General features: G+C 42.4%; 1 protein-coding gene across 1 annotated transcript in view; it reads right to left on the bottom strand.

The window, feature by feature from the left end:
• Window positions 1-12512, bottom strand: part of COL4A1 (collagen type IV alpha 1 chain) — a 326895-nt gene that overhangs the window by 30931 nt on the left and 283452 nt on the right. Inside the window, exons 45-49 of the mRNA XM_084808054.1 lie at window positions 10177-10249; window positions 9186-9257; window positions 8807-8935; window positions 4195-4293; window positions 688-900 (exon numbers count right to left, since the gene is read on the bottom strand). Of these exons, the coding sequence (XP_084664180.1) occupies window positions 688-900; window positions 4195-4293; window positions 8807-8935; window positions 9186-9257; window positions 10177-10249 (586 nt within the window). The remainder of the gene's footprint in view (window positions 1-687; window positions 901-4194; window positions 4294-8806; window positions 8936-9185; window positions 9258-10176; window positions 10250-12512) is intronic.

Genomic DNA, 12512 nt, shown 5'->3' with positions numbered 1-12512 from the left:
TATAGAAATGAAATGAAATGAAATGAAATGAATAAAGAAAGAAAGAAAGAAAGAAAGAAAGAAAGAAAGAAAGAAAGCTGCTAGGTAGTGCAGGCCTGGCAAAGAAGGGGATCCCACCCCAGCAGGACTCAATTATCAAGATGGATCTGCTTACTAACTAGTGGGAGGGGATAGCCCAGAGGATGACTGCCTTCCCGCCCTTCCTCAGAAACAGAAACTTTCTGGGGGAAGCAAAATGTCTTGGGCTGGTGGCTTATTTTCATGTTTTGAGTAAGGAAAAAGAAGTCTAGGCCACCACATTTTCCAAGTGATATATATATATATATTTAAAATAACAAATTAAAGTGTTATATTCTGTGTATCCATGCAGCACGGGGGGGCGGGGGGGGGGCGGCAAGCATAGGGAAAAAGCAGGTTGTGCTGACATCTTAAGGTCTCTCCAGATAGCCCAGCATCCCATTTGTCAATATTTGCTTTCTGAGACAGAAAGAAGTTTAAAGATAATTACAGATATCTCTGCCTGCTTGCCTTTGGTTGCTGCAGCAGTTGACAGAACTCTGTAGAAGCGGATTGTCTGCTACCATTTTTACTTGGGGAAGCTGTTTACAACAAAGACGTTCTCCTGTAAGACATCCATCCCACTGCAAAACATGCTCATTTGATTGGATCTGATCTGTGTTTTCTTACCCAAGTCCTGGCCGTGGGCCCGTTCATTTCCTTGTATATAAAGCAAAGAATACCCGTAGAACATTATTCTCGTCCCCGATGGACACGATGGCTCTTCTGTGCTTTGGCTGTGCCTAGTCACAAGGAAGCCATGAGCTACAGAAGGACCGCCTGGTGGACCCATTGACCCTGGCATGCCTTCAGGACCAGGTGGGCCAGGAAAGCCTCTAGGACCTGTAAGACAGAGATTGTACTTCTAAGACAGTGAGTTGACATTGTGAATCAATCTTTATGGCGCAGTTTAATGACTGATTTAACTATCATTTATTTATATCATTTTTATTCCACCCTTTAGCCAGAAAGGCTCCCAGAGAAGCTTACAAGATAAGGAATAAGACAGTCCCTGCTTACAATCTAAAAAATATAACACAAATGGAAAGGGGATTGGGAGGGAGGAGGAAAAAAGCAAATTCAGGCACTAGATCCTTAGTTACAAAGTTCAGCACATCATGCTTTTCAGCTATTGCCAGGGAAGCACCTTTCCCCAATACCATGTTTTACAAGATCTCCATTTTACTTTGGAAGGTAATCTGATAAAGGACCAATTACCAATGGCAGAATGGGTTGCAAGTATACACTGGCTTTCCTCTGTTAACATGAAAAGTAGGAGTATTTCTCTATTCAGCAGGCCTGGAACCTCAAGAATGTGTAGCTGCCTTACTCCTTCCTCTGCTCCAATCTAATGAAGTCACACTGGCACCTATATTCTACGGTTAAGAGAGCCCTCAGAGGTAGAAGACACCATGCAAGAACCACTGTGAAACCCATTGCTAGAACAATATCATGAATGCATTCGCACCCAATTTGGATTAAGGGCTGGCACTCCAAAAATGCAACCCATACATTTTTCACCCAGCTCCCTAAAGAGAAGATAATTCTACTATAGAAAAACCAAGAAAAGCCACACACCTACAACCACCAGCACCCTTGTCTTTCTTTTTGTTTGTGCCTGGTGTGGAGGACCCCTTTTGTAGGGTCCTCCACACCAACTCTGTAACTGCCCTAGCACATCAAAGTCCCTTGGCATTTCTGAGCTGCGTGTTCACAGGTAGTTTTCTGGTATCCGCCTTTCATCCTTGGATTATCCCCTTCTCCTGCATTTAGACAGAGTTTAAGTGGAAAGATAGGTAATACACCACCACCTGTCTAACCCTATTTCTTGCCTTTTTCTCAGTCCTACTGCAACAGTCCACTCTCTTCCCACCCCTTGTCCAAGCAGAAGCTATACAGCACAGCTGTCTCACCATCACACCCCTCAATCCCTCCTTCTTCCCCACCCCCACAAGCCTCATAGCTAACCATTTAATTGCTGTTTATTATATTCTTTCAATAAAATCTTTATGTTCTGATTCTGTTGCAAAATGAGCATTTCTGTTCACTCCATTACCCAGAGTTAACAATCCCAGTTACATATGCTTAGCTTCTTTGTATTTTGATTAGTATGCTCATAGGGCCAGACTTCACCAGACCATGGCCACTGTAGCATTAAGAACCCCTAAATTCCTCCAGTCATTTGTATTCTGGAAGGGCTTATTTCCTGAACACAGAGAAGGAGTGTACAGGTACGTTTAGAGACACATGCACTGCAATCGTAATAACACACTTTATTATTTTAAACACTTTGGCTGCAAAGTGTTTAGTCAGTCAGTCCCACTGAATACAATAGGACTCACTTTCAAGTAAACAAGTATTGTATTGAATGGCTGAAAACCTATAAACACTTACCTGAGCACAATGGAACTTACTTCTGAGTAAACATGTTTAGAGTCGCAATCCTATGTGGAGAGGTGGCGGCCTCCAAACTTGGAGGCAACTGCCTATCCAATGCATGGCAGGAGGAGTGCAGAGGGGATCGTCTCCTCCGTGCTCCAGCCACCCTGTGTTTGTGGCTAGATGGCCGATTTTGGCTGTCTAGCCACTGGATGTCGAGCATGGGGTGGGGAGGCCCACCTTATGATGCATAGGAAGCGTCGTACTGACACTCACTCACTCCTTGCCCCCAGGAACGCCCCCTTTTGCCCCGTTCAACGCTGCTCTTACAAGTGCAGAGCCCAGGGACAATCCACGCCACCTATGAGGTGGCAGCGGAGGGAGCAGGGAGGCAGTTCTACGGGAAACAACCTTGGAGCTTGGGCTCCAAGGTTGGTTCCCAGAAACTGACCACTCCTATGGCCATCTAGCCACTGACTACTGGCCATAGGATTGAACCCTAGGATTGTTAAGCTAAGTACACAATATATGAACTATTAACAGACATAATTCACATTCCTTCTACACAAATCAAATGGACTGTTCTTGGTTTGTTACAGCCTCTGTTAAACTCAGTTAAAGTTCAGTGCCATTTCATTTTCTAAATGACAGGAATACCAGTGCTTTCTACTACCCACGCCATTTCTAACAGATAGCACTGCCTTTATATATGTAACATTATGACAATCTTAACATCCATTTATGCAGCACTGTTGCACAGATCCATTCAACATTGTCTAGGTGGCAATGCAAACCTGCTCCACACAATTCAACTTTATAGCTGAGTTGTATATATCAGCTGCATGCCAATGCCAACCACACTACAGAATCTAGACTGAGGTCCAGCATAATTGTTAGTCTAGTCTCTACATTGGCATCTGCATAATAGGCTAGCCATTATCCATAACAAAGTCCCTGCTTTTTCATATTCAGAATATTTAGGGTAGAGTCCAACTGAAGTCCTACTTAGAGTAGACCCATTAATTTCAATGGGTCTACTCTAAGTAGGACTTCAGTTGGACTCTACCCTTCGTAAGCACCTCCTGCTACTTGAAAGTGGCAGCAGGAAAAACTGCAAGCATAACCTAATGTTGCCTTTATTTTGGATTTACCCTACCACCATCTTTTAATAAAAAAGATAAGCTCTTGATATCTTGAAAGAACAACAAACCCTTGGCATTCAGGCTGAAACTGGCCAACTTGCACTTCTTATTACACTATATAGTATTAGTGTAATGCAAGTTAGTGCAAATGCAAATCCCCCCTCCAATTTGCTGCTCCATTTTCAGGAAGTGAATTTGGGGGAGGGGGTACTGAAGTGGTTTTCAAAGGGTGCAAAATTACCCTTGGTGGCAGCAGCAGCATGGGTGTTTCTTTTTTCATTAACTAGTTTTTTGCCACTCTTATGGCAGTGACAAAGAGCTTCTCTCCCCACCCCGCCACATGCAAATAACCCAGACATTTCCCTCCTGGGAAGAAAATGGTTGCCCCTCACACCCCAAAACTGAAAAGACCTACAATTGCTGCCCCTACTAAGGGTAAGTCACCCCACCAACCTCTTAGAAACTTTCATTTTCCGCTGAAAGTTTTCCCTGGGTTCACTTCCCTGAAATCCTTCCTTCACTGAATTTGTGAGGCCACAAGTTCTTATGTGAGGCTCAGCACTACCCTTCGTACAGCACAAAGCTTATCCTAGCAATGGAAGAAGATTGAACTTGCCTGGGGGGCCAACAGGGCCAGTTTCTCCTTTTTGACCAGGTGTTCCATCAAATCCTGGGATGCCTGGGGGCCCAGTCAAGCCCACAGCTCCTGTTACACCTGTTGAAATGAGGATGCGCCATTACAATTTATTTATAGAGTCACTGTAATTTGAAATTAGATACACTTTGTTTGAACAAATCAGGGTTCTCAACATACGAGGCACGAGATGCAAAATTCTTCCTTAATTCACTTAGGATGCAATCCTATGCATGTTTAGACATAGGATTGCACCTTAAGATGTAATCCTTTGCTCCATTTACACTAGTTGGAGTGGTTAAGGCTTTGGTGTAAGTCCCCTGCACCAGTACGTCTTGAAGATCCACGAATGTAGAATTCCCCACTCAAGCGTAACTCCAGAATTAAACCAGTGTACTGTTAAACTAAGGGGCCGCAGTGGCTTAGTGGTTAAGACGCTGAACTGCAGACTGGAGGGTCGGCAGGTCAGCAGTTCGAGACCCGAGTGCTGCGTGATGGAGTGAGCTCCCGTCTTCAGTCCCAGCTTCTGCCAACCTAGCAGTTTGAAAGCAAGAAATTGCAAGTAGATAAATAGGTACCACTTCGGCGGGAAAGGTAACAGCGTTCCGTGCACCTCGGTGTTCAGTCATGCCGGCCACATGACCACGGAAACGTCTTCGGACAGCGCTGGCTCTTCGGCTTAGAAATGGGGATGAGCACCGCACCCTAGAGTCGGACACGACTGGTTGGGGACACCTTTACCTTTACCTTTTTACTGTTAAACTGGTGCAAGTCTCCTTTTGAGAGCTAGCTGCCCTTTGTGTTGTGCAGTCCAAAGGATGATTATCAGCAGTGTGTGTGTGTGTGTGTGTGTGTACACACACACACACGTATGTGGTACAAGGGGATTTGAACCCTTGTGTGCAGGGACTGCTGGAAGTTCTCAACTGCTGGGCTCTTGGTACCTGCACTACAATGGCTCATTCAGTGGAAGGTACTGTGGTGTAACTGTGTCTTGTTGCCACTGGGCTCATTTCAATCCAGCTCCAGGCTTGGGTTAGGTACTGAAATGGTCTTGGCTGACCTGATGGATGACCTCCGCTGGGAGAGTGATGAGGGACTGCAATGAGGTAGTTGATTCTCCTTGACCTCTCAGTGGCTTTTGATACCATTGACAATGGTGTTCTGCTGGATCAGCTCTGTGGGTCTGGTTGTGGGAGGCACGATGATACATGGTGATATGGTGGCTCCACTCCTACCTGCAGTATTGGTTTCAGAAAGTGGTACTGCGGGATTCCTGGTCAACCCCATAGCAATTGTATTGTGGGCTCCTGTACCATTTCATCTCATCCTCCATGCTCTTCAATGTTTATATGAACCATGAGGGGATCTGACACCCCAGTCAGCAGTATGCTGATGACACTCAACTCTATTTCTCCATGTCATCTAATTCAGGTGAGGCTGTGCAGGTGCTGAACCAGTGCTTGGATTTGGCAATGAACTCGATGAGGGCCAATAAACTGAATCTCAGTCCAGACAAGATGGAGGTAGTGTTAGTTGGTAGTGTTAGTTGGTAGTTGCCCTAAAATGGCAATGCCTAGTCATGCCTACTCAAAAGTAAAGCCCACTGAGATCAATGAGGCTTACTCCCAGGAAGCTGGATATAGGATTGCAGCCTAAGTTACACTGATAGTACACTGGTGTAAGTGGTCACTTCTGTAGCTGGGACTACAGGATTGCTCTGTTGATAACTTCAATTTGTCCAACCTCCTTTCTGTGATTGAGCTAGGTGGCAGAATCCTTGATTTAGTTTTATACAAAGACATGCCCTTGTCCACTAATGACTTTTCAAGGAGCTGGTAGCAAATGAAGTAACTTCTTTATGTTGTTTGCAGGTTGGGGGCTTTCTCTGAAGATTTCATAGCATGCAACCTATCCACCCCCTCTTACTCTCTCTTTCTTGTCCACTGAAGGGTCTGCTCTCTGGCTGTAGAGGAAAAAGAGCACTGAAAGCTCTTTTCTGTTTTTAATCTCAGCACTGCTTCAAATCTTCTAAACTGCTATGCAAATAACCCCTCTTCTGTATAGTTCTTATTGCATTATTGTATTTTATTTTGGTATGACTAGTCAGATCTTTTGTATGGTATCTGTAAGGATGAAGGTTGGTAAACAACAACAACAATATGTTATGTACAGGATATCTCATGTAATGATTACTCACATATTTATTTCTATGTCTTTTAATGTGCTTGGGCGAGTTCTCTGAACGTGGCTTCCTTATATATATACACTGTGTGTACACTCAGCAAAATAGATGTATATCTGATAATCACACATGGTGACATAATTTTCACGTCTTTCCTACTCTAAAGTGAGATTGGAAGTAATTGAAAGTGCAGGAAATGAGAAGCTGAAACCACTTGTTTTTCATTTCTTTTGGGAAGCTTGCTACAAGAAATGTCATATGATCGCTATGTGATATGCCACACATTGGAAAGGTTTCTACATTTCCACTGTTCTGGTTAATGAATTTAACATTTCAAGTACATTTCAAGTACTGGGCTTTACCAATAAAACTACCTATTTTTTAACCCTCTCAAGTTATATGGCTAGTGGTGTAGTGGAAAATTTTAAAGTGCAGTAGATCATCATGATAGTCTCCAAAGTTATTGGCAGTATCCAACAGGGTGCTTACGCCCCCACCAATTCTCTTGTGCTCCACAGCTTCTGCTACACAAGTGGTGAGTCTTACTAATGTTGTTGCGGAAGCAAGATGCACCACTTATGCAACAGAGATTTAATGCTTCCCAGGAGAGGCTCTGAAACTAGTGGAAAACAGAAACTTGTTTCTTGCCGTGAATATCTGCTCTCAGGGACTCACGGGGGGCATTCCTTAACCTTCGGATGGCGCCTCCCTCTGGAGTTTGTAGGCAGAGCCAAAAGTTGCTTCTTCAGGGGGAGGAGCCGTCCTATCATCCCGGACCGGACTGTCGGAGCAAGCAAAAACGGAACTTTTGAGAGCTCCAGCTCAGCTTGACCACTTAGCTCAGGAGTCAGAGCTCGCCTGGGATGGTAGGGCGGCTCCTCCCCCTGAAGAAGGAACTTTTGGCTCTGCCTACAAGCTCCCGAGCAAGGCACCATCCCAAGACAAAGGATGTCCTCTGTGAGGCTCTGGAGAAGCACTCATTTCTAGTTTGGGACAGATCTGCAGAGGTCCCTTATGTGAGCTCTGTCAACTTGCCCTGTTCCAGAAACGAGCATTTTCGCCCATTTCCAGTTGCCCTCGGAAGCACAAAATCTCCGTTCCACAAGTGGTGGGTGCTGGTTGCAGACAGGAATTGGTGGGGCATAAGAGAATTGGTGGGGACGTAAGCTCTCATTCCCTAAATGAGAGTCCAAAAATGCAGGCTGCTGTGTTGCTCTATTATCTATATATTAACGATATACACCGCCTCCCAAAGAGCAGCAGTATAAAATAGTTGCATAATATCCAATTTGCTATGATTAGCATGACTGAAATCCTATGCATAGTTACCAGAGAGTAAGCTCTAGTGAACTCAGAAATGCTTATTTTTGACTGAATAGGTTCAACTTGTAAAACAAATTGAACTTTAACAAAAGATCTTCAGCCAGCTGAAATTAAACCTTTAATTTTTAATTAGAAATGCAAACAATCTTGTAAAGAAGCATTTAAACTGCTAGCAAGAAGTAGGAACCCAATCAAAGGAAAGGAACAACGTATATAGCCTCTGCTTGATCATTTTCTTTATTATCTGACTTCCTCTATGCCAGAGGTAGGCTACCTGGTACCCTCCAGATGTTTTGGACTACAATCACCAGCCAGCTTGGCCAATGATCAGGTATTACGGGAAATGTAGTCCAAACATCTATCTAGCCCTACCCAACCTGATGCCCTCCAGATGTTTTGGACTGCAACTTCTAGCATTTCTAGCCATTTGTCATGCTGGTTGGGGCTGATGGGAGTTGAAAACCAAAACTTCTAGGCATCAAGTTGGGGAAGACTGTGCTAACCTGTCACAAACATTAATAACCTTTGAAAGCCTTGTTATCACCTCAGAGTTATCATGCTAGAGTAAGAAGAATCTGTCAATTTCCGTGGTGCTCCAGCAGTTGACATAATCACTCCTGTTCTGAAAAAGTCCTGGTGCTGTGTTCTCACACCTGTATGACACCACTGGATAGGACTAGAGGGAGTGAATCAATAATGGTGTGGTACATACCAACATATCCCTCCACTATGCAAAAATCCACAGTTTTTAAAATATAAGTGGTGCCATGCATCCAGGCAAGCATGTGAACTAGATCCTCCTTGCCATTTATAATAAGATGCTTTACAGATAACATGATATCACAAAAATATAGTCTGCTCCAGCTTCCTCAAGATGGTAACTGACAAGCAATCTACCAAGTGAATTAACATATGTGAAAGCCAACATAATCTAAAATCAGCCATATACGTAGCTTGTAGAAAAGAAAAGAAATGACCTATTAAAAGACTCTGGATTAGACTGGAGTTTCAGAAGCCAGCTGAACAGAACTAAGGAATCTACATAGTAGTTACACAAAGAATTGCTCTCAGGCTCCATCCTCTCACCTTGTTGTCCTTTTGGTCCTGAAGGACCAGGAAGTCCTTTGGGGCCAATGGGGCCTACGATACCAGGTAAGCCTGGTTCACCTTTCAGAAGCTGGGAAGGGCCTGGAGGACCTGGTGGGCCGGGGAAACCTGTCAAAGATAAAGAGGTAAATAAAATAAGGCTACGTTTACTGATAATGGTAATCCAAGCCCACTCAGAATTACACTGAATCAACAGTAAAGGTGGGTGAAGAAGAGAAGCACAAATATGCTCATAAGATCATGGGGTAAAGCTGAAATTCTGATTTCACCAAGAAGTGTTTTTCTGCTTATTGACATCAACACAACTGGTTTAAAAATGACCAAATCTGAAGCTAAAATGTACAATACCATGACATACCTTTAGCTCCAGGAAACCCCCTTTCACCTTGTTCTCCCTTGACTCCTGGGAACCCTGGAGAACCATTTAAACCTAGAGAGAAAGGAAATCTTCATTGTCATTGTATGAACTTCTTCATTCATTTATTCCTAATTCTTCCTCTTAACCAAGGTATGAGCCTAGTCCCATAGACTTTCTACTTGAGATACTTTTTGAATGTTGCTTCATTCACATTTTTATGTAAATACATTGCACTGATTTATAATCACATCCCAGTCCCCTAATCAATATTCACCATCACATTATTTTAGATCATCTATGACAGCTGTTTTGGCTGATTATTCTCAGCTATGTATTGGTTTATTTTCACTATAAGAAATACGAATTGTGTGATGACTCCATAGGTTACATAATTCGTAGCCAGAAATATGGTATTAATCAACCTAGTCAAAACCTTCCAGTATAAGGACCGTACTGAGGGAGATGAGAGGGGAAAGCAAGGCCATTCCACCAGCCCTGCTGAAGCCCCTCAACTGTCATCACCAGCAGCCATTCCAGCAGGCTGTGCTGAGGGAGATGAGAGGGGAAGCAGGGCCATTCCACCAGCCCTGAAGACCACCTCTGTGAAGGCTCCTCCTCCCTCAACTGTCATCTTCAGCAGCCATTCCAGCAGGCTGTGCTGAGGGAGATGGGGGGGGGGGAGCAGGGCCATTCTACCAGCCCTGCTGAAAGACTTCATTTTTCCCTTCTTCCCTCCCTTTTCCTTGTGTGTTGTGTCTTTTAGATCTTAAGCCTGTAGGCAGAGACTGTCTTCTTTTATTGAGTATTTATAAGCCACTGTGGAAAGCTTTGTGTCTGAGGAGTGGCATAAAAATACTCTAAATAAATAAATAATAGAACTTTTTTCATCATATATTTTAAAAGGCAATTAGAATGAAAGGCTATTTCCTCTTTATCATAGCAAAAATCAGAGGGTAATGTAACTGCTTGCCACTTATATTTTCTCCCATACCTTGAGGGCCTGGAATTCCAGGTGGTCCCATGTCACCTTTTTGGCCAGCAGTTCCAGGGAAGCCAGCATTGCCCTGTACAAGACAAAACAGTCCTCAATAGTGGCACTCAAGTGGCTTTGGACAAGAGTGATGCATAGATGTGTGGATAATTACTAAAATCAGTGATAAGTCAGGTAGTCCACACAGTCAAAAGAGAAAACTGGAGTTATACATAAAAGAAAGATCTAGTATCAGCATGGTAGCTCAAATTATGTGCCAAAGGAATCACATTCTGCACACAAAATAAATGGATGGCACATTTTGCTACATCTGAGTATTGAGTTAGGGCAAGGTGATAGCAACCCTATTCCAGGCTTCTTGGATGATACTGGTTATCTGAACCATTTTCAACATGGCTTCCAGTCCCATTTTGGGACAGAGATAAGAATATAGGTACTTCAGGCTGGAAAGTGACCTTGGATGGGTTACCCCTCGCACTTGCTCCAGTAGTCAAGGCTATTCAAATTATCCCTGTATATCTATGAGTGGAGAGAAAGCACACCCATTTTGAGGTTCTTGACCAGCAAAGACAGAGAAAACTATATCTGAAAAACAACAACCCTGCCTGATCATCAACCAAAATGCATAAAAAGACTAAAAACAAATCAAAAATCTGTTCAAAAAAGAGGAAGACAGAGTGAGGGGTGATGACAGCATCGGGCTAAGATGGCATCTTAAGTTGGATCTCCGTCTTATTGAAAAATACAACATTGGCAAATGAACTTAGTGGCAAAAATTGACTTTTATTAACAGGAAGGTCTATGAAATGCACAACATCAAATAAAGATGGTCAGCTTACCTCCTTTTTTGACATTAAAAACAAGACAGCTAAATGGAGCCTAGGGGAGGACAGTGACAACCTGTCAAATACGGAAAGAACACCAAAAACACCGAGAGGGGCAACGGACCTAATGGCAGACATTGCTCACCAGAGAAATCAACTGTGGTCTGGGGATGCCTCAGAAACTTGTTCCAGAAAAAACAACCAGATATCATAATGCTACATACTGTCTTTTTAAATTTTTTTAAGTAAAACTATTCAGGCTTGTGTGAGAAATACACAGCCCCTGACTCATCACATTTGCAAAGAAGGTCAATTCCACATTATTGGATACACTGTGATCCTAAAGACTTAAAATGTTTTTGATAAAGGGTCCACTGGCTGAGAGAAACTGACATTTGGAGCAGTATATAGCCCCATGCAATTTCTACAGGGCACGTTGCAAGTCTTGGACAATTTCAAAGAATGGTGGTGGGGTGGGGTGATTCTGGCCTGTGATTTAAATGTGGTGGTAAATCAAAACTTAGACAGGAGTAAGAAAGAAAACATAAACCAAATGGGGAAATGGGGAAATGATTCAAATACTAAAAGAATTCAAATTGATACTTGGAGGATGCACTACCTGGGAGAGAGAGACTAGAACAGGAGCAGCATCTGTAAGCAGACACTCCTCCTATTCTAGAATAAATTACATCTTATTACCTGAGGAATAGTACCCCAAATATATTAAGGCTGAAATCAATACCATACAATTTCTGACCATGCTCACATTTCAAGCATAATTAAAATTGGCCAACCTCAACCTAAATCATATACATGGAAATTAAATCCACTCTTGCTAATGAGACAAGAAACAAGGGATACATTAGCATCAGAATTAAAACATCATTTTTAAGACAATGAATTACAAGGGATATCAATTACTACATTATGAGATGCAATGAAATTGGTGATGAAAGGCCATTACATTTGTGAATACAATTAGAAGGCACAGTGATCAAGAAAAAAAAAATACTACATGAAATAAAACATTAGAGACAAGACACAAAACATCTGGATCATGGCACCATACTTCAGACCTTAACAAGAAAAAGGAAAGAAATGAAGGTACTAGATTTAGGTAATATAGTGTTGAATGTCCAATTTACCAATAAAAATATTATGAATTTGGAAATAAAAATTCAAAACTACTGGCCTATTATATAAGGAAAGAACAAACCCAGAATAGAAAAATAAAAATGTGAAAAATAATATAATATATCTAAAATAAATGAAATTTGTCAAGCCTTTAAAAAAATACTAATCAATCTCCTCACCAGGTATAGGCCAAACACAACAATATTTACAGATGAGGCAATTTAAGAAATTCAGTGTAGAGCACCAGATGATATTCCTTCAGAAAATAATGTCTGAAGAACTGCACACAAAAATAAAAAATCCAAAAAACAACAGATGGATATAATGGAAATTTCTACAAGGTATTCGAAGAGCAATTAACCCCATGCATATTATCTA

Source organism: Heloderma suspectum, chromosome 1, assembly GCF_057233095.1.
Source record: "Heloderma suspectum isolate Gila_16-S chromosome 1, 16-S_ref, whole genome shotgun sequence".
NCBI lineage: Eukaryota > Metazoa > Chordata > Lepidosauria > Squamata > Helodermatidae > Heloderma > Heloderma suspectum.
Note: the sequence above shows the minus strand (reverse complement) of the source record. Positions and strands in the feature narration are given on the sequence as shown.